Here is a 23,153-nt window from a genome sequence, read left to right as displayed (position 1 = left end):
AGGAAATTAGAAACAAATTAAAAGGAATAGTTGCAAAGGTTAAAAGTTGCATGTGGCAAGGACTCTGTTTAAAAAAACCATCTTGGAAGCCCAGACTAGTTGTATTCCATGAATTAAAAAAAGGTAGAAATTCCACCAAATGACTGTCAGCATGGTTCAGTGAGGTGAAACAGGCTATTAAAGCCAAAAGGACATCTTTCAACAACTGGAAGGTGGACCCAAATGAAGAAAATAGGAAACAGCATAAGCAATATCAAGTTAGATGTAAAGCATTAATAAGACAGGCCAAAAGAGTTTGAAAAGAAGCTTTCCAGTGAGGCCAAAAATTCAAAATCAACTTTTTCAAGTACTTTCGAAGCAAGAAGCCTGTGAGGGAGTCGGTTGGACTGCTAGATGACTGAGGGGAAAAAAGGGTGCGCAGGAAAGAGAAGGCCATAGCAGAAAAACAAAAAAAAAAAAAAGAGTTTTCTTTGCTCTTCACTCAATAGAGTGTTGGGGAGATACCAGACAGGAAAAATTCTTTCAGGGCGATGAGTCAGAAGAACTGAATGGTGAACCAGGAAGATGCAACAGAGCAAATCAACAAACTAAATAAGAAGAAGTCACTGGGACCAGGTGATATCCACCCCAGAATTCTGAAAGAACTAAAAAATGAAATTGCAGACTTAATAATAATCTCTAAACTTCTCATTCAGATCAGCTACAGTACCCGAGGACTGCAGGGTGGCCAACATCATACCCGTTTTTAAAAAGGGCTCCAGACCTTATCCGGGAAACTACAAACTGGTAAGCCTGACTTCATACCAAGCAAAATGGAAGAAGCTATTCTTAAAAACATAATTACTGATGAAAGAAGAAAGTATTAGCTTTTGAAAGCTAGTGAAGAAATGTATCAAGTTAGTTTAATAAAAAAGTTATCATCATTTATATATTTTTTTCATTTAACTTTAATTTCTGTGCATTCAAGTAGACTAACACGGCAACCAAATGACTTTATCCAAAATTGACGCAGACTAATGGGGCAGATTCAATATGGATTTAACAAAAGGAAGTCGTCTCACAAATGTTAGATTTTTTTTTTTGAAGGAGGTAACAAACATGTGGACAAGGATGAGTTGGTTGACATAGTGTATCTGGATTTTCAAAAGGTGCTTGACAAAAGTCCCTCATGAGAAATTCATCAGGAAATGAAAGTAATGGGCTAGGAGGCAACGTCCTATTGTGGACTGGTAACTGGCTAAAGGATACAAGACAGAGAGTATCTCTTACTGGAGAAAGGTAAAACATGGAGTGCCCCAGGGATCAGTACTGGGACTGGTGCTTTTTAATTTATAAATTATTTGGAAAAGGGAGAGATGAGTCAGGTGATCAAATTTGCATAGGACACAACATTGTTCAAAGTTGTCCGATCAACTAGCAGATTCTGAGGAACTGAAAGAAGAGCTTGTGAGATGTGAAGATTGGCCGATTAAATGGCAGATGACATTTAATATGGACAAGTGCAAAGTGAAGCATACCGGGAATAATCCAAACTACAGGTACACGATGCCGGGGGGGTCCATGTTAGGCAATAGGATCTTGGAATCACTGTGGACAATACATTTAAATCATCGGCTCAGTGTGCAGCGGCAGTCAAAAAAGCAAACAGAATGTCAGGAATTATTAGGAAAGGAATGGAGAATAAAACAGAGAATATCCTAATGCCTCTGTATTATGGTGTGACCTCATCTTGAGTATTGTACGCAGTTCTAGTCACATCTCAAAAAAGATATAGCAGAGGTAGAAAAGGTACAGAGAAGGGCGACCAAAATGATAAAGGTGATGGAATGGCTCCTCTACGAGCTTAGGGCTCTTCAGCGTGGAGATGGCTGAGAGGAGATATGATAGAGGACTATAAAATATAAAATGGGGTGAAATGGGTAAACAGGGAATGGTTATTTACTTTTTTAAATGGTACTAGGGGACTCTATGAAGCAGTGGCGTAGCCATGGGTGGGCCTGGGTGGGCAGGTGCCCACCCAACTTAGACCCAGGCCCACCCAACTGGCACCAGAACTGCAAGGCTGTCGCGGGATCCCATCCCCGCGACAGCGAACAAGAGAACCCACGCCTCGCGCGCCATCACGGCACACATGGGGAAGCGCTGCTGCGGCCGTATGGCCAACCGGTCTTCCTGTTCGGGGGGAGCGGAAGCGCCGCGTGCAGCTTCCGCTTCCTCCCCCCAATGCAGGAAGATCAGCTGCCTCTCCTGCTGCCACCCGTTCTCCTGCTATCTTCGGACCAAACGGCCCGCCGAACTTCCTGTTTGGGGGAGCGGAAGTGCCGCGCACAGCTTCCGCTTTCTCCCCCAAAGCAGGAAGATCAGCTGCCTCTCCTGCTGCCACCGGCCTCCTGATATCTTCGGGCGTCGGGCCGTACTGCCCGCCGAACTCCCTGTCGGGGGGGGGCGGGGAGCGGAAGCGCAGCGCACAACGTCCGCTTCCTCCCTCCCCCCCCCCCCGACAGGAAGTTCGGCGGGCAGTACGGCCCGACGCCTGAAGATAGCAGAAGGCCGGTGGTAGCAGGAGAGGCAGCTGATCTTCCTGCTTTGGGGGAGAAAGCGGAAGCTGTGCGCTGCGCTTCCGCTCCCCCCCCCCCCCCCGACAGGAAGTTCGGCGGGCAGTACGGCCCGACGCCCGAAGATAGCAGGAGGCCGGTGGCAGCAGGAGAGGCAGCTGATCTTCCTGCTCTGGGGGAGACAGCGGAAGCTGTGCACGTGCTTGAATGTGTATGTGTGGATGAGAATGGGAGTGTGTGTGGGTGAAAACTGGAGCCTGGGTGTGTATGTGGGTGAGAATGGAAGCTTGAATATGTGGGTGAATGGGAGCTCGAATGTGTGTATGTGTGGTTGAGAATGGGAGCCTGGGTTTGTGGGTGGGTGAGAATGGGAGCTTGAATGTGTGTATATATGGGTGAGAATGAGAGCCTGGGTTTGTGTGGGTGGGTGAGAATGGAAGCTTGAATATGTGGATAAGAATGGGTGCTTGAATGTGTGTATGTGTGGGTGAGAATAGTACCTTAAATGTGTATATGTATGGATGAGAATGGGAGCTTGAATATGTGTGGGTGAGACTGGGAGCATGGGTTTGTGGGTGAGAATGGGTGCCTGGATGTGCGTCTGTGTGTGCATAAGAATATAAGCCTGGAGAGGGGTGAGAAAGTGAGAACTTGAATGTGAGCTTGGGGGGGGGGGGGGGGAGAGCATATGAGAGTGACAGCTTGAGTGTGTGAGAGGGAGTCTGTGAGAGAAAGCGTGTATGTATGTGTGTGTGTGTGTGGAAGGGAAGAAGACAGTAATAGAAGAAAGACACTGAAAAGGAATTAGGAAATGAGCTATAAGGGAAAAAATGGGAAAAAGAGACCAGGACCAACTGATTAGAAAAATACAAAAATCAGACAACAAAGGTAAAAATATATATCTATATTTTGAGATGTTAGCAATTTAAATATAAGCAACACAACCGCTCTCTCAAAATTTATGGACAGGTAGGAGCCGTGTATAAAATCGTAATAATAAGAAGGCTAAAGTACCACAAATCACCGTGAATTATGTTTGTATCATTAAGTAAACCTCATACTTAGGCGTAGATGTGAATGCTATGCTGCATAATTTGGCATTATTTATCAGTAAAAAAACAACTAGTAGACCTGCATGCCTACAGCCCACCCATGTTAACCTTGTGCCCACCCAAAAAATCAATTCTGGCTTCGCCACTGCTATGAAGCCAATAGGTAGCACATTTAAAACAAATCAACTTTTTTCATGCAGCACACATTTAAACTGTGGAATTTATTGTGAGAGGTAGTGGTGAAAGCAGTTAATGTTGCTGAGTTTTAAAAAGGGTTTGGACAAGCTCCTTTATTAGCATATAGACTTAGGAAAGTCACTGCTTATCCCTGTTTATGAGCAAGGAGGAGGACTGGATCTGTTCTTTGGGATCCTGCTGGGTTCTTGTGGCCTGGATTGGCCACTGGCAGAGTCAAGGTGCTGGGTTTGATGGACCTTTGGTCTAACACACTATGGCATTTCTTATGTTCATGTGGAACAAGCACTGGAGAACTTTTCCACAGTTCTTAAAATGCGCCACTTTGAGGAAAGTTTTCAGTGGGGAGGTCCAGCCGGTTGGCTCATGTGGTTCTATTCCTGGATCAGATCTTCTGCAGAGGCAGTGTTCAAAGGCAGGGAAGATGCAATGATGACACCTAGTGGCTGAATTTAGGGCCTTTGACTGCAGGGCGCCAGAAGAAATCCTGGAGCATGACCAGACTAAAGCAAATTGGCAGGGGATATAAACAGGGGGGAAATAAATTCCCAGGTATTTGCAAATGAAGGTTTGTGGCACCAGATCCCAGCCCCGATTCCCACTGTGCTGGAAACCGAAAGGAGCAGGAGGAAACTGCCAGGACCTCCCATCCCCCATTAAAAAAAAAATAAAAAAAAATCCCACAGTGCTTTAAGACAAGATTTTCCTGGCATGATTACTTTTTCCTGTGCAACTGTTTCCCTTTCAGAAGTGGCAGGAAGCTGAAGTCCAGCCCTAAAACACAGAAGGCTTACTTATCACTAGGATGACAAAAGAGTTGCTCTTCATTTACGCAAAAGCACACTTGTTTGCGGAATGGGAGAATGCTGCTGCGGAAACCCACTCTACCCACCAAAGGATACCCTTCTAAAACAACAAAGAGCATTACGGCCCAGCACTTGCTCCCTATCCAAACTATTATTAGGACCCTCTCAACTTGAAGGGAAGCAGCATCAAGCATAAATTCTGACTCTAAAGCTATAAGAAGCCCCTGTGTCTGAACATTTTTAAGATAATTCAATTTAAGGACTGTAGGATATATTTTTTTTCCCCCTTTAGAATTCACCAAACACCTTCAGTGAGGCTCAGTCTAGTTTGAATGGTAAAACAATTGTCTGCACATTTATCATCAAGTCCTAATCAGCACTAGCTTAAAAAGATAGCCCGTGCACATTGGAAATACGAATTAAAATGGCAAACTTGTCCCCCAAATCCATCTAAGGGTATATCAAAATCTAACGTTGCTAGATCCAAGAAAGTCATCTGTATGCAGCAGAACGTTCTATATGCCTAGCATTATTTATTTATTTAATATGGTTTATAACCCGCATGCATCCAAAGTGACATGCATAGCTCAACAATCAAACAAAAACATGACATCGTAACACCTCTGAACTACAGAATAAAAAGCCTTGCAGACTGCACAGTGCCAATGCATGGTTTAAATCTCAGATGCAGCCTCCTGCAATGAAGTGAGCAGCAAAACAGGAACAATGGTAGAAGTAAAGCAGTTCATGTTATCAACATGATAATGGAGTACAATGAAGCCTTGCAGATATAGACCTCTACTTACCCGGCTGATGGTCTACGCCGAATGCCTGCTCAATTTTACAAAAGAAATATTTAAACCTTTAGAAAGGCCTTAAAGACCAGTCATGGCCAGATGAGCAGATTGTGGAGCCACACTGCACAAATCTGAAAGTGCGCTATGACTTATAGATACGTAGCATGGCACCCACCCAGAGTGATTAACTAACATTGCTATTTTGTATTTAATCCTCCGTTGGACTGGTAACCAACAGAGGGACAGAGTACAGGACTAATGTGCTCTCTCGTTAGAGTTCCATTAAGATGCGTGCTGAAGCGTTTTGTGCTATTTGCAGTGCTCAAAGGGCAGACGTTGGGAGACCAATGAAAACAGAGTTACAAGAATTTAGGACAGTGTGAATAAATGCTTGAAACACTGTGCGAATGTCACAGGGGTTCAGCAAAGGTTTTAATCTGCAAACCTTTCGCAGCTCATAGAAGGTAGCTCTAACCATGGTCTTAATGTAAGGGTGCAAAGTCAAATCAGAATCCAACATGACACCCAAGGTATAGGGCATTCTTTAAAGATGAAAACTGAAGAGGAATCTCGAAGTGGGAAATGACTCAATAATGAACCCAATCTTGCTAATATTGAGTGTTAATCTACTTTAATGTAACCGCATTTAATTGCTGATAAGCACCTGGAAACAAGATAGAGTTGCAGACCAGGATGATGAAAGAGGTATAAAGAACTGGATGTCATCAGCATACAACTTATATTTGAATCCCAGACATGAAAGAAGTTTACACAAGAAAGAAATATAGATGTTAAATAATGTTGCTGAGAGCACTGACCCTTGAGTGATGCCGGAGATAACCTGTTGCCATAATGACACTGTGGGGCCAGTTCTGACTTGCTGAACACATTCCGACAAATATGAGACAAACCAGCTCAAAAACAATATCAGATATCCTGACCGCACTTAAACGAGATAGCCAAATTCAATTATTCAGGGTATCAAATGCAGCAGATATCAATGAGAACCATGACATAACCGGTGCCATTGTCAAAACCCAGGCCGAGGAGCATCTAAACTGGATAGTAACAAGGCTCCCACGCTGAGTTGCTTACAGAAACCAGATTGTTGTTGATACAGACTCACACAGTCTTCTGGCAATTCATGAAGCTGTTTTATGGCGGCTACCTCAAGAACCTTAGACAAAAATGGTAGTAATGAAATAGGGTGAAAATTCTCCAACAATGAAGGGTCAGAGATGATTTATTTTCAAACAGGCCTAACTGATGTTTTGTTCAGACCGGGAGACGGGGGTAGTAATTTAGATTTAAAAAAAAAAAAAAATTCACAAGGTCCATATTCAAAATCATTTAGACACATAACACAGAAGTTATTCGGCTACATGAATATTTGGGTATTTGGCCAGCTATATTTCAGCAACTATGTTATTATCTAGCTTCTTTCACATTTCATCACTCCAAGTCACATTAAATCTTCACTGATAGTAACTGTTTTGTTCATACATATGACTCTGCATGTTAAACTGGCACCCAAAACCCAACTCGCCCCACAAACTTCACCCCGAGTTCATAATGCCCCCCCCCCCTTACAGAGGTATAAAAAGTTCACAAATCAGAACCTCCACAGAAGTGCTCTCTCTCTCTCTCCCCTCCCTGAAATGGGATTTGCGATAAATCCCGTTACGGCTGCAACGCACAGCTATCGAAGGCATAACGCCAAGAAAAAAGGTGTAGTTATTTCCGGCGTTAACGCACGCTATCACGGGATTTCTGTTATCACAAGCAACGTTAAACAGTTCTCATTTCCATTTACTCTGTCCAAACCCCTCCCACTTGAATAAATTTGCATATGCATTTCGCGATGTGATATTTATCGCATGCGTTAGGCATCATCGTGGGCGTTGGGACCCTAATGCAATTTGATGAATGACCCCTTTAGTTGGATAAATTTATGTGGCTAACTACCTGATTCCTTAAGGGTTTTTCCCATACACACAAAACGGGAGAAAAACCTCAATAAATCTGCCCCTAACATTGCCATTTGAGCAGTAAGTGAATATGGACCTCCACAATTTTGGCCAAGAAACCATCGATCTCTTTACATAATGCTTTAAACAGGATAGTTGCACATGTTTTCAAGGGCATGATGATCCATTCATTTTATCTACAATTTGTATGACCTCTTCAACTGGTGAAAATTTGTCCCATTTTGTCTCCTTAACTATAGATGATCTGGGCTGATATCACTACCTCACGAAGGAATCTATTACAAAGGTTTTACACTTTTGTTGAAAAAATGTTCTGCAACCCCCTGACAGTGTGTAGGATCAAGTACAGTATTATGATACCCATTTAAGGACTCAGAGTTGCCAGCTAGTTGTTTTACAGTGAGGAATACTTCACTGGGACTACTGCCGCAAACTGAATACTTTTGAAATAAAAACAATTTTACTTTCAGGCCAACCTGTGCCCTATAATTATTTAGGCATGCTCTATAGGCCTCTAGATGAAGTTGGGATTAAAATTAAAAGCTCTGGGAGGTAATAGCAAAACTATAAGAAAGAATACCAATTTTAATTACAACAACCTGCATAACTATCCCAAGTTTGGGTCGATTTCATTTACTGACTCAGACTCCCATTGTCATTACCTGTTGTATACATGGCTTTGTCTGTACATTCCAAAGCTTCTCTTGCCTTCAAAGGCATCTTCTACCTCATATACGCTGCTATTATAGTCCTCTCCACTACTAGAATTCTGCCATTCAAAACCAGGATTTTTATCAGCAACCAGAGCAAAAGGCAAGTTCTCATAATCCCGGATCTCTTCGTAGTGACGAACATTTTCGTATTCTGGGGTCCAATCAACTGTAAGAGAAACTGATGGTATTTCTGGTGGCTTCTTCCCTGAGAACATCTGCTCTTTATCCAAAGACCCTGATCTTTGATTGCTTGGCGTTTCCTGTTGATTTCTGTGCTTCTGTTTTTTCTGTTGTGATGCTGGGCTATTAGCAGAATCGGCAGAATACGCCTTGGCAGGTTTATTTTTCCTGTCACCTGCTGGGGATTCAGTGCTTAAACTGTGGCCTATCCCATTCCCTTCTGCAGATAAAAGACCAGCACCTGTGCCACTGTCCACAGACTGGCTGCCCTTAGACAAAAATCTCTGAAAATCACTTTTCATTATGCACACAGACAGTTTCATGTTCAGTAGCTTCTTTAAGGAGCTTTTCTTTGGACAGTCCTTGACAGGTTTTTCCACTCGTTCTATATCAACGGAGGACAAAGATTTAGCTCTAGGCTTAGTGACGATAGTTGAGGGTTCACTATTTGAAGCAGATTTTAAACACTCGGGGCTGCCTGAGAATGGCAGGATAGGATGAGGTAGTTTCCAGACGGGTTTCTCCGACACCCATTTTGGAAAATCACAATTTGACAATACGACATGATCTTTGGCTGACAAATGCCTAAAGCGAGCTCTTTCCAAATTTCCTTCACCATTTCTTTCCTCTTTGGAAACATAAGAATGCTTTTCGACCAGCTCCTCCGATGCAGCTTTCTTTAGCAGTCCAGCTGCAGGCAAGCTGTGTCTTTGTGGTTTTTTGGGAACAATCCTTGGAGAATTTTCAGATTTTATGAAATCCTCTTTGCTATTTTTCTCTGAAGTGGCATCAGGGCTACTGGCCATAGACAAATGTTGGTCACAGGCTAATTTAAGTTGTTTAGGCAAACTCATGGATAGAGAGCTACATCTCACAAAGCTGGGCTGTTTCTCCACAACACCTGTATTTGAACATTCTTCAAATTTATCTGTCGACTTTGCTAGACCAAAATCTCTTCCAAAAGCAAAATCAACACCATCAACCAAACTGGAAGTTTTGTGTATAGACGATGAAGTATTCAGGGAGTCTGCACCAGCAGATACCTCGATCAAACATGGCCGTTCATCTCGATCACGGGAGCTTTCATTCTTAGCAGTGTAATCCAAATTCTCTATATGTTCTTCATGATAGGAAACACTCTCACCAAGCACATGAATTTTTGCTAATTTATTTAAACCATTACTAGAAGGCTCACTGGAATTAGTCTCTGAATTGACCAGTTCACTAGGTCCTTCTCCCAGGATTTCAACGCAGTCTTGACGGATCAGACATGCGGCACGCTGTTTTCTAGGTTTTGGAACTGGAAGAACTTTCACCCAGGGCTCTATATGGACGCCCGATGGACGCGGTGTCTTAACATCTTCTGCTGTGATAGAGGCTTGATCTGGAAAAATTCTATTATCTACTTGGCCATTTCTCATACTACTTAGGCCTAAAGAACAAGAAGTCACGCAACCTTCCGATTCCTCCAGTTGATTATCAGCTAACTTGCCAAGATTTTGTCTTTGTCTGTCTGTATATTCCTCAGAAGTGGAAAGAGACTGATCAGAATCTGTAAATTCCGTGTGAGCTTTGCTACGAGTTACCTCATTTCCATTACCTTTATCCAGCTCTTTGGGTTTTATATGACTGCTGTTGGAGAGTACCTCTAGCGCTGAAACAGTTTTAGCCCTGTCTTCCAAACTGTTGGCTTTAAGTCCCAGCCGAATGGTACACAGGGCCTTTCCACCAGGCTTACCAATTTTTTCCTTCACTTTTGCACATGATGCTAGATGCTGGCATACTTTACCATTTTCCAGGTTGTCAACTTTTTCTAGCCCATCCGAATCAATTTGATTCTTAGATGGCATCTCCCCATTTCCAAGTCTATAAGCACAATCTGCCATGCATGAGCACATCGATATAATATATGCTGGACTCTCATGGCCTTCTGTTGGCGCTCCATTTCTGCAGTTCATGACGTCTACATTCACAGAGCCATTGCCTTTATGCTCTTCCAAGCCCTTGCTGACGTTTCCTCTCAATGACTGTGACTTGGATTCAGGGACAGAACTTTTCAGAACCTTTGGCTTAGGTGCAATGATGGGTTTCGCTTTTTTCGAGCTCTGCGTCAGGCTGGCACACACTAAATCCGGCTTGGGTGCAATGGGTGGAGGGACTGGCTTGTGTCCCATGACAAGTTTTGGTTTGGGGGCCACAGGGGGCTTCTTAGTTTCTAGAAAGAAAAAAAAAAAAAAGGATATGTTGGTCAGTAATGAAAAACAAGATTTCATGCTGGCACAAGAACTCAAATATCATAATAAATGTTTCCCAATTAATTCCAAAAACAAAGAGTATGTTACCCCTCTGTATAAGGGGTAACATACTCTTTGTTACATACTTCTTCTTCCATGCACTTGTTTTACTTTTAATGTATACTCTTATGTTATTAGTTATTTACGTTATAATGTATTTCTCACCCCTTGTTTTATGTAAACCGACATGATACGAACTCCGTGAATGCCGGTATAGAAAAATACAAATAAATAAATAAATAAAAAAATAAGAACTAATACAAAAATCACAACAACAGAGGTTACCAATATTTCACTAAATATTAATTACAATATATTCTTACATATGAAAATTATACAGTTTTTTTAAAATGTCTTGTTCTCAATATATAATATAATTCACAAAAATCCCACATACTCATAAAACAACCCAAATACACCAAATGTACATTGTTACCCCAGCTACAAAATATGACACCTACTCCTCTCACATACTATTACCCTCTATCCAAGGTATCACAGCCACAAATCACAGACATACATGCCTCAAACATACTCATACACTCACATTTTACATTCTAAAAGAGTTGCATGTAATACATACAAAGATCCAATTTCACTAAATACATACAACCTTCCAATTTTCTTTTCCCAACAAGGACCCTTGTTTCACCCATAAGGGCTTCTTCAGCGGATACTCTCACAAAATTAAAAATTGGTAATAATGTACTTCTCCAAACTGACACAGAAATCCACACTGCTAACACAAAATGATGACAGATTATTGTGAATCAACTCAATGGTTATACGATTGTTCCAAACTGACTCTACTTCCAACACCATTTATATTTCAACATCGGACGGCGACAGCTTGCTTACATTCACTTAATTATGCGACTCTAGATGTACTGCTTCAGTCTTCTACGATATCCAGTCAGGATTTCTCTAGATAAATCCAAACTTAACATCCCTTCTTTACTAAATAATTTCAAAAATATCACTTTTGAATCTTCCAATCAATGTGCACTCACTTTACATCCTCTACAACCACCGACTGCCAATGTCTGAAATACATCTAATAACTCCAGAATATCCATGGGACAAAACACTCTCCAATAATATTCCAACATATTCCGACAGCATACGAGCTCATGTTGGAATTAAGTGAATGTAAGCAAGCTGTCGCCGTCCGATGTTGAACTATAAGTGGTGTTGGAAGTGGAGTCAGTTTGGAACAATCGTATAACCACTGAGTTGATTCACAATAATCTGTCATCATTCTCTGTTAGCAGTGTGGATTTCTGTGACAGTTTGGAAAAGTACATTATTACCAATTTTTAATTTTGTGAGTATCCTCTGAAGAAGCCCTTATGGGTGAAACAAGGGTCCTTGTTGGGAAAAGAAAATTGGAAGGTTGTATGTATGTATTTAGTGAAACTGGGTCTTTGAATGTATTACATGCAACTCCTTTAGAATGTAAAATGTGTGTGTATGAGTATGTTTGAGGCGTGTATGTCTGTGATTTGTGGCTGTGATACCTTGGATAGAGGCTAATAGTATGTGAGAGAAGTAGGTGTCATATTTTGTAGCTGGGGTAACAATGTACATTTGGTTTGTTTTATGAGTATGTTGGATTTTTGTGAATATTGTATGTTGAGCACAAGACACTAAAAAAAAAAAAAAATTGTATAATTTTCATATGTAAGAATATATTGCAATAAAAATATCTTATGGTCCCAATTAATTACACCACTGCTTTTGCCCTCCCCATCTTTCTTTCTACTCTTATCCCCTCATTGATATACCCCTGCCCCCACCTCAATCAGCAGGCTCAAGTGACATTTGTGCCCTGGCCAACCTCAGGGACTACATGGAATTCTCTTCTGAAACTTAGACTCAGCACAGCCTCTCTGGACTAGAACGGCCGTCGCATCTTCCCTCTCCCTTTCAGGATCTTTCGTGTCCATGACGCACCCAATGCCTGCTAGTTCCATCAAACAAGAAGCTAAAACTTGAAACTCCTGCCTTGGGGCCAGCTTTAAAAACTAACTTCTACCTTCATTTCGATCCTCTAGGAACATAACTCACAGGAAACTGAAGAGCCGCGAGAAGTCTACCTAGGTCTTATCCTCTGCTGAATTAGCACAAAATTGGAAAATATCATCTGCACACGTCTTTCCATACTGCAGACGTTCAGACTTGTTTTCCACACTGCAGGGACCTCGCCACACTGTTTGCGGGAAGGCAGAATCCAAAAAAGCACGGCACAAAGAACACTCAGATCACGGAGCCTTGAAGACTGCACCGGCAGGGGCAAACAGCAGCACTAGACTGGCCACAGTAGATACGGACAGCACCCTGCCAGCAGCAGCACACAAATAAAGATCGCCAGGCAGAACAGATTTTTGCAAGATGCATGAAATAAAAGCATCCTCCATCCTTTCTCCTCAGTAAAGGCAGATGCATGGATTTAGATTTCTCCAGCCTGCATGCACTTACATGCCGGGTATACAAAAAAAAAAGCTCAACTGGGTCTACACCTAAATGGAGCTGTCATGAGGAGAAGTTTTCAAAAATTCCTCCAGGACTTAAATGCCATGGAAGACATGCAATCGCCAGGCACTTCCCTTAATCCCCCTAATAATGTGTTTGGAGGGAGGAGGAGGACATGACAGGAATATACGATGAGTGAATTATTTTCTGGCAAATGCACAATACCCAGCCCACCCAGGTGTAGTCTACTCTCTCCTCCAGCCCATCCCTTCCCTCCATCCCCCCCTCCCCCCCCCGCCAACAGCCCTCTCATTTTTCTTCTTTATTCCCCTACATCCACTGCAGCCCTCTCTGCTGCCCTGTTGAGGCTGCCTCCCGGGCCACAACTGGGGTTAAAGATGGTTTCCTCCTCCAGGGCCCATTTACTGCTCCTCCTCCTCCTGGGACCTCAATCAGGACGGAAGACACTGCTGCTGCTGTCGCCTCTTGCTGCCAGAGCCATCTCGCCAGCAAACAAAATCCGCTCGTCCTCAGCACGCGGGCAAGTGAATTTTCAAAACTCGGAACACAAGCATACCTTACAGTTAAAAACAACTTCCTGTCTTACATTCCCCCCCTTGCATAATGCCCCATGCGATGCCTTCAGGGTAGCAATGGCTTCTAACCCAGCTGTAAGAGGTCAGAAATCACATTGCACCCACATGGTTGGTGGAATCCGCTTGCCTCTGGGCCAATAAATCTAAAGCTACTAGTCAAGATCACAGCACAACTGGGCCAGCCCGATGGTTCCGTGGCAATGCTATGTACTGCCATGCAGCAGGTCCCAGAGTCAATCTACAAGTCAGGTCTTCTGCTCCCCGAGTCAGCTGGGCTGGGGAAGCTGCAGACCGGGGGAGAGAGTCGCGGTCATCACTGAAGAGTGACAGCTGGTGGCCGGATTCAGGGCCCAGGACTGCAGCAGGATCCACAGGGAGCCCCGGTGCATGGCTCCCAGCCTAGGACCATCGCAGCTACGAGCAGACTAGGAATGTTTTAGTGTGGGTGACGGGATTGGGGGGGGGGGGGGTGTTATAAGACAGGGGAAAAATCCCCAGGAAAGTTGTGAATGAAGGCTCGCAGCGCCAGGATTCCCAGCCCTGCTTCTAACCGAGTTGGAGACCTAAAAAAAGAAAGAAGAAATTTCCAGGTCAAAAAAAATATATATAAAATAAAATAAACCCACAGCATCAACAACAGAATTATGGGTTCATCTTGTTCAGAACAGAAGACTGAAGCAATTATTTAAGAGATCAAAGAACAGTTTATCACTCCTGGAGGAAAAAAAAAAAAAAGAGAATCCTTTTCTGGGGTAAGCACAGGGCATTCAGCTGGCGCTGGGAACGTTGTTTTTAAAACAGTCCCGAGATCATCAGCCAGCTGAAAAACCAGTAACATGCAAGGAAGATGAGCAATTCCACCAACAAAAGCGAAGGAAAAACAGCTCAGCATAATACGTGAAAGAAAGCCTCGTTTATGATCATGGGGCAAAAGCTTACACCTGCCAGAGTGATGCGGATGAAACGCCACTGTGGTCACTCAGCCAAGACAGCCAGTGTGACAAAGCACGGAAGCGAGGCCGCGGCGTGCAGGTCATTGGAACCACGGACCAGTGACCGAACGGCAATGCTACATCGCAAATTAAAAAAAAAAAAAAATCCCTGCCCACGCCCACGAGCGTCAGCGGACTCCTCGGCTTTTCTTAATTCTGACTCCGGATGGCAGAAGCACGAGCCAATAAAAGCATTTTAAAACTGAAAGTCGTGGGATTCTGGAACGTTCTTTGTGACCCCATGCCACGGTGGGCATCCAGCCATACCCTGGTGGCGTTTCTGCTCATGAACTAGATTGGCTGACCGGGCCCCCCCACCCCCCCGATTGCAAAACGTTCAGCCACGCATTCAGAGCTTTAAAGCTGTAGGAAAAAAGAAAAACCGCAAAGGTTTTCAAATCATTTGACTTTCCTGCAAATCTTGGAATTGTTTGTTATAGCGTCTAAGCAAATCCTGAATGAGAAATTCATTTGTTAACCAGGGCTATATAGAGAGGCAGAGAGGAAAGGAGTATGTTTTATTTGCAAACTTTAGAACAAAAGCTTTTCAGAGAAAAAATTCTTACCAATATAAAAGGATCAGTCTTTGAAGGAAATAAATGAACGCGCGATAGATCAGTAGTAATCATGGGGACCACAGCAGAAGCATTCGTGTCACAGGCCCCATAAGCTTGCCACCAATCTGTGAATTCAGCCACAGACCTTGTGGCGTTCCAACACCGTGCTGTCTTCAGGACGCAAGAAGACCAAGAAGATTACGGACACAAATCTATTTCACACACCGGTGCGCTGATAACCCCCGCCTGGTGCCAGCAGGAAAGCACAGGGAAATCCGGCCCCGCTGTGTTTCGTTGCGAGATTCCTTGTGGCTGCATCTGTGGGCACCCTGTGAATGCCAGGGTAGGCAGGAGGAAGGGCGGCTGCAGATCCCTACCAGAAAAAAAAAACACAACCTCCTGCAGTTCCCGTGAGTCTGCAGAACTTCAGAAGAGTCGACAGGGCTTCCTGTGGACTGGAAATGAAAGAGCAGGCCCAGACCACAATCCCATGCTACTGCCAAGTCAGGCGTTCACTACCTTAAATAAAATTAGCACCCACAGCTTTCCTTATTCAGCAGGATTCTCTGGGAGTCTGCTATAAAAAAAAAAAAAAAAGTTGCAGAATCTGCTGCTGGGCTTGTGGCAAGCGTTTCCACATCTGCTGTCCACGGCACGGTTATTATGAGGCCTGCAGACAGGGAAACGCTGTACCTTTAGTATGACGCTTACCGTATGTACCAAGCCAGAGAGGCATCAAAGCCCCTCGTGGTGCCGAGAACAAAGGGTGGGACGCTACCTGAACTAAAGTACACTTCCTGAACCGTGGGGGTCCTCCTACCCGAAAAAAAAGAGTCATTGTTCAACAAGGAAAGCACTGGTTTGGAGGGAGAAGGGAAGGTGCCATAATACAAGACCCTGAAAAGCAGAAATACAACCTGTGAACTGCCCCAAGCTCGTGAGCTTTCTGCAGAAGGCAGGAATAAGCTGAAAAAAAAAAAAAAAGTCACAGAATCCCAGAAGCTATTCACAGCTGTCAAAACAGCAACAGACAGGATCAGAAATGTGATTACAGAAGGAATCTTAACAGCAAACAACTGCCATACAGGAATCTAAACTCTTGCTACTTTTGAATCAGTCTGTTATTTAGCACTGTATCTAGAGTTTTATCTGCCACCATCGCTCCCCCCTTTCAGTAATTTCTGCATGGGCTGTAAAATACCGCAAGGCCATACTTCAGCACAGGGGGCCTAAGGGTTGCTCGTTCTGAAAAGCTTGTGCACAGGACATAGCGCTAGAGACAAAACCAGCCCTCCACCTCTTTCAACACACCCTGCTGGCACCTACTAGGAAGGCAGCCAGGAGGAGGTGAGAAAGCAGATAAAGCGAAGGCTCTGTAGCCAAGAATCCGCTCCAGTCTCTATGCACTATCGGGCCGATACAGTAAAGTTCGCGGGAGAGCGGGCGAGGGCCCGCTCTCCCGGCGCGCGCACAGGTCAGTGTCCTGTGCGCGCGATACAGTAAACTAAAATATTTAAATTTGGGCCGGCGGTAAAAAGAGGCGCTAGGGACACTAGCGCGTCCCTAGCGCCTCTTTTTGGACAGGAGCAGCGGCTGACAGCGGGTTTGACAGCCGACGCTCAATTTTGCCGGCGTCTGTTCTCAAGCTCGCTGACAGCCACAGGTTCGGAAATCGGACGCCGGCAAAACTGAGCGTCCGGTTTTCAACCCGCGAGCCGCGTGCCCATTTCAAATTTTTTTTTTTTACTTTTTTTTTTTTTTTTTTAACTTTCGGGACCTCCGACTTAATATCACCATGATATTAAGTCGGAGGGTGCACAGAAAAGCAGTTTTTACTGCATTTTTGTGCACTTTCCCAATGCCAGCAGAAATTAGCGCCTACCTTTGGGTAGGCGCTAATTTCTGAAAGTAAAATGTGCGGCTTGACTGCACATTTTGCTTTCTGAATTGCGCGGGAATACCTAATAGGGCCATCAACATGCATTTGCATGTTGCGGGCGCTATTAGGTTCGGTGGGGGGCGGGGGGTTGGACGCGTGTTTTCGACGCGCTAGTACCCCTTACTGAATAAGGGGTAAAGCTAGCGTGTCCAAAACGCGCGTCCAATCGCGGGTTAACAGTGCGCTCCGCTGGAGCGCACTGTACTGTATTGGCCTGTAAGTTTCCACGTCACTAAACACACAGCCCCAGGGGCTCAGAAAGGGACCAGGGTTTCAATCCTCAGGGCGGCTTCTGTTCCCTGGATCGCCAGGGGCCTACGGTGCAGCAGAGGCGGTGCTCACCGTCCCCATGGCGCAGGAAGTCTCAGCCATCACGAAAGGGCGACCCCTAGTGGCCAGATCCAGAGCACACGCGTACCGTGTTAACGGAGGGAGCAGCGGTCTGCAGTCGCTGGACAACAGCTGGGCTAGATGGCCGGAGGGGAGAATGAAAGCTCCTGGCACCATCGAATCAGCTGCAATGGAGCCAGAAGCCCTTAGGAAAAGGAAGAAACTGCTGAGAATTAAAACAAACAAACATGCAGACAGTTGATTAGATTGCCATCAAATATCTGGACTGTGCTAAGAAAAGAAAAAAAGAATGAATTTCTAGAAAAACTTAAAAAAAAAACAAAACAGTAGAAAAGTGATGCATAATCTTTTTTTTTTTTTTTTAAAGCAATCCGATGAGTAAACGGAATGTGACCCGGACACATGACAGGGTTAACGAGATAAAACCAAGAATGTGGGAGGCCAAGACAAAATGTGTCATACTTCCTTTGTTCTCCTGAGTACTGCAGATGGGAAGAGGCACATTCAGAGGCAAAGTGGGAGGTGAAAAACGTAAAGCCCACTTCATATTCCTGCTGAATGGCAATTTTACGCACTGTGACAAAATTCAGGCAACGGCCACACTCCTTCCCTCCTCAGGTGCCCTTTAAACCAGTGCCATTTGGGGGCTGCTTTCATGGCACCAGTAAATGACGAGGTAATGCCACAAACCACTGTGACATTTTCTGAGCTCCTGAGGGTTTGGAAACGATACAAGGGTTTGGATGTCTGCACCATACAGCAAATTCTACGCCGACAGCCCTGGCACCACCGCGCTGCTGAGCGTCCTCAATGCAGACCCTCTGTCTGTACAGCTGTGCGGCTCTGGGGAAAATCCGGTGGGAAGTTACCAGGCAGATAACCATCCTTAAAGCTGCGAAACCGCTGGTGCATGATCCTCCTCTGAAAAGATGCTATGCCGGCAGACCTGAACGGAGGCAAATTTTTAATTTATATTTTTTCTTACACGGAATTAAGATTTCAAATTCCCTAAGGCTGGAAATTTAACTCCCGGTCAGAGATGAAGTGTAAAGTTTCTGGGGTGAATGAGTCTATGCGTGGGATTTATGCAAATCATAAACCACATTTTCTGTGCTGAAAACCACATTCTTTGTGCACCAATCACGTTTTATGAGTGTAAGCCTGACTTCGTGCATGCTTCTTTTTTTTTTTTAAACCTCCCAATGCATTAGCTTAGTGCATCAGCAGTTAACCCTTTTTTTTTTTTTTTAGCATGCGAGTAAAGAAAATGTTGCACTGAAGTTCATTGTGTATTTTTTGTTTCTTTTTTTACTCACATCTTATTACATCAGGGCCTGATTTGGCTTTTCCTGTGCCAAGTTCATTTTTCCTCATCACATCCCCTGAGATCCAACGTTCGGCAGCACATGTCCAATTGGGCACGTCAGGGGTAGGGATAACCCCCTCCATGCTAGGAGCTCGTCACAGGCCTGGTAACAAAGTTCTGCAGAAAGACATTTTCTCTCTCCTGACATTAGTAATGCATCTCTCACCATTACCTTCTTTTTTTTTTTTCTTTTAAAAATCACTTAACTTGCAAGTCTTTGTTTGCGGTTGGCATCTCTTCCCAAACATGAATTTAAAAGAAACACTGTGCACTTGGGAAGCTTTTTAGAATAACTGTTTGCACAGAATGGTCTGATGAAGTGCTGGTTCCCTGATGGATGGGAACTCCCCACACCTCCCAGCTCAGTCTCTGTCCTACCACCAGTGCCCTACATCCCCTAGCCACCCTAATGAAAACTGCTCTGGCCAAGTGCCACAAATGCCTCTGGCCTGGCTAACTTGGCCATGCAAATTGGTTTCTTACTCCCTGAAAAAAAAAAAACCAACAAAAATAATAGAGAAAGGGAAAAACTTCCCTTTGACCCGTAGTTTAAAAACAGACCAGCAGGGCTAAGATCAGAGCACTTGGTGAGCAATTGCCTAGCACCAGACAAGGCATCTATCGCTCCAGTCCAGCTCCTCTTGCATTACTTGGCAGAGGATAAGTTGGCACCCAGTTGGTGGCCTCCCCTCTTGACAAGCCACAAAAGAAAGGATAGGTTTATGGTGTACTGAGTGCTAGCCCCCTGAGCAGGGGACAAAGCTCGGGCAGCCTCTCTTCCTCAGATGGTGAGGTACTTACTTACTCTTTCCACGAGTCACTCGAGAACAGTGGAAGCAGAGTCAGATCCTGGAGTGCTACCATCTTGTCTAGTTTACAGGATCATCACTCTTTCAAAATCATGAGCCACATTCTTGCCACAAAACATTTCCTAAGAGCCCAGTTAACCTGAGCTCTCATTTTAGCTTCACTAGTCCATTTGGACCAGAAATAATGTTTACATTTCTCTCCTCAGCACCGCAGCCAGTAGGAGGCACTGTTGCTTTCACCGTCATTCAAGCTAGAGCCACTGTATACAGAGCTCGTGATTTTGATCCTGAAAACTAGACAAGGTGGTAGCACTCCAGGATCTGACTCTGCTTCCACTGTTCTCGAGTGACTCGTGGAAAGAGTAGGTAAGTACCTCACCATCTGAGGAAGAGAGGCTGCCCGAGCTTTGTCCTCTGCTCAGGGGGCTAGCACTCAGTACTCCATAAACCTAACCACTGGTCTCACATCTCCAAATTTTGGGAAGGAACGAGAAGAGAGGTGCTGCTGGCACTGAAGGACCCCTAGACTTCCTGATGTTCGAGGAGAGATGGCATCAGCATGAGAAACTGATCATTTTGCTCCAGGAAACGGAGCTTGATGACTAAAGGCTCCAAAACAGGCACCCTATGAAGAAAAAGTTCAGTTTGAGGGAAAGAAAAAAAAAAAGTTAAACGCAGCTTCATTTCATGCGCCACAAGACAGTCTCTCCTGACAAGTCTCCCTCCACTGCAAGCACAGGATGGAATTCGAGACCCCAGGAAAAAAATCAGCGGACAAAATGACTTTTATCAAATTGCATACTACTTGGAAATCCGACCTCTAAAAGGAGGCAAAGGCTTGTACTGCCTCCAGGTTCAGCTACTTCTACAAAGGCTCCTTTGCAAGACACCCCAGAGATCGCAGCTACTGCAAGAAGAGAAGAAAAAAAAAAACAACCAATGAAACTCATTGAGGAAAGGATCTGGTAAAAGTCTCATGCACCGCCAGTACATCTGAGATTACATTCAGAGTTTAACCGTTTTGTCTGCAATGCCTTAACTCTGCAAGTTCATTCTGCCAGCATCCTGTGAGAAAGGCAGAAGCATAATAAAAGGGAACGTATTAAGAAATACGCTCCCCTGCTCCAGACTTCTCCCTGCATTCCCACAGGCCTAATCCAGCGGCAGTTGAGGGAATAGAGAGGCCCACAAATTGGACCCGGTGGGGGGTGAGGGGGGGGGGGTCTGGTACTGAGGAGGAGAGCCACGTGAGTTGCACAAGTACCAGAAATAATCTTGCTCGTGATATCCGTTACTTAGTTACCCAGCAGCGCTCTCTACAGCCACTGGGTAACAAAAAAAAAAAAAAAATGTTTTGGCCATGCTGAGCTGCTGCTCCTAAAATATCCAGGAAGCAGGCAACTTCTGCTACCGCCTGACCTTCAAGGTCTCAGATCCTGGCTTAGGCTTTGTGCCGGGCTCTCGGTTTCGGCAATGAATGAGTAGCAGGGAGCAGGATCCCAGCTCCTGGGATTCCTTCTCCAGCACTGAGGCAGTCTGACATGGTTCTGAGCTACTTGATACCTTTTTATCTTCTTGTATGGATTATTTGTTTTCGTGTTTTGGTTTTGTTGTAAGAGGAAGGAAAAGAGATAGCGAAAACAGGTCAGGGCAAGCCCAGTGGCTCCGAACAGACCCCAGTCCAATCCCCAGGTTGGAGTTCACAGCCCCTGAAGGGGAGGGCTGTTTGCAGTAATTGCTAAAGGGTGGCACCTATTGGCCATGTCTGCGGCGTTCTGGAAGTCACCCTAATGCATGGCCCTTGGCCCAGGACCATCACTGTAATGACCAGACCAGGTACAATGTGGGGGCTGGGGATACAAGACGGGAGAAAATAATCTCTTGGTAGCTGCAAAACAAAGGTTCATGGCACCAGGACCCCGGCGCACGATCCAAATGAGCTGCAGGTCAAAGAAGCAGGAGGAAGCTGACAAGTCAGAAAATAGCTGGATGATGAAGAGCTAAAGCACAAGAAGATACCACTTGATTTAGGAACCGCTTTTAGGGTCTGGTCCCGGGGCTGTGCCAGTGCTGCGCGCTCCCATGCAGAGGAGCTGCATTGGATTCCAGAGTGAGCCGTGGAGGCAGCACCCACGGGCCTTGAGCTGAGGGAAGCTCAGTCATCCTACTGCAGCGACACCTAGTGGCTGGATGTACACTCCAGGACTGCAAGATTTCCGAAGGAGCCCCAATGCCAAGGGCTGTTGCTGGGATGGTCGAACTAGGCAAGATGGGAAGGTGGTATAAATGAGGGAGGGGGGGGGGGGGGAAATCCCCCAGGTGGTTGGAAATGAAGGTTCATAGCATCAGATCCCAACGCCAGGTCCAATTGAGCTGGAAGCCAAAATGACCAGGAAGCTGGTTAAAGTTGGTTAACCCCCATCCCCCCCCCCAAAAAAAAAACCCCACCACCTTTTAATTATTCATATACTATGCTAATTATTCTGTGAAAAACTGCTCGCCTCACACTTCAAGGCCTACATCTCATGACAAAGTGTGAGCGAAATTAAACTTCAACAAAATCACGTCTTTCTGTTTCACTCTTTCCTCAAACTGTTTACCTGATCTCTTCTCCCCCACTCTATCATCCTGCTTTAGGTGTCTCTACCCTCTACCTCTCCTCCCAAATCCCCTTCTAGTGCCATAACTTCCCACCCCACCTCCCTCTATAGGCCCTAACAGCCCCCCTCCTTCCTGTTCAGGCCCAGAATCTTGAGATAAGGAGCAGCAAGATGTGTGTTCTTTGGAGGAGCAGCAGCCACGGGGAGCAGGGGCCACACATTCTTGATCTATTTCCTCACTGCCAGCAGCCACAGGGCGTGGGGGGGGGGGAGCACACGCTCTTGCTCCGTCTCCTCACTGCCAGCAGCCATGGGGCGTGGAGGGGGAGCACACACTCTTGCTCCGTCTCCTCGCTGCCAGCAGCCACAGGGAGCACACATTCTTGATCTATTTCCTCACTACCAGCAGCCACGGGGCGTGGGGGGGGGGAAGCACACGCTCTTGCTCCGTCTCCTCACTGCCAGCAGCTACAGGGCGTGGGGGGGGGGAGCAAACACTCTTGCTCAGTCTCCTCACTGCCAGCAGCCATGGGGCGTGGGGGGGGGGGGGGGGAAGCACACACTCTTGCTCCGTCTCCTCACTGCCAGCAGCCACAGGGAGCAGGGGGCACACATTCTTGATCTATTTCCTCACTACCAGCAGCCACGGGGCGTGGGGGGAGCACATCCTCTTGCTCCGTCTCCTCACTGCCAGCAGCCAAGTGGTGTGGAGGGGGGGGAGCACACGCTCTTGCTCCGTCTCCTCACTGCCAGCAGCCACCGGGCGTGGGGGGGGGGGGGGAGCACACGCTCTTGCTCCATCTCCTCACTGCCAGCAGCCACGGGGAGCAGGGGGCACACATTCTTGATCTATTTCCTCACTACCAGCAGCCACGGGGCATGTGGGGGGGG

At 45.4% G+C, this 23,153-nt stretch overlaps 1 protein-coding gene across 2 annotated transcripts in view; it reads right to left on the bottom strand.

Annotated features, from left to right (window-relative positions):
• FGD6 (FYVE, RhoGEF and PH domain containing 6) overlaps window positions 1–23,153 on the bottom strand; it is a 131,358-nt gene that overhangs the window by 104,506 nt on the left and 3,699 nt on the right. For both annotated transcript variants that reach the window (XM_029601594.1, XM_029601595.1), the window contains exon 2: window positions 8,056–10,501. In XM_029601594.1, the coding sequence (XP_029457454.1) occupies window positions 8,056–10,501 (2,446 nt within the window). The remainder of the gene's footprint in view (window positions 1–8,055; window positions 10,502–23,153) is intronic.

Source organism: Rhinatrema bivittatum, chromosome 4, assembly GCF_901001135.1.
Source record: "Rhinatrema bivittatum chromosome 4, aRhiBiv1.1, whole genome shotgun sequence".
NCBI lineage: Eukaryota > Metazoa > Chordata > Amphibia > Gymnophiona > Rhinatrematidae > Rhinatrema > Rhinatrema bivittatum.
The sequence above is the reverse complement of the archived record's forward strand: the minus strand, read 5'-3'. Positions and strand labels throughout refer to the sequence as shown.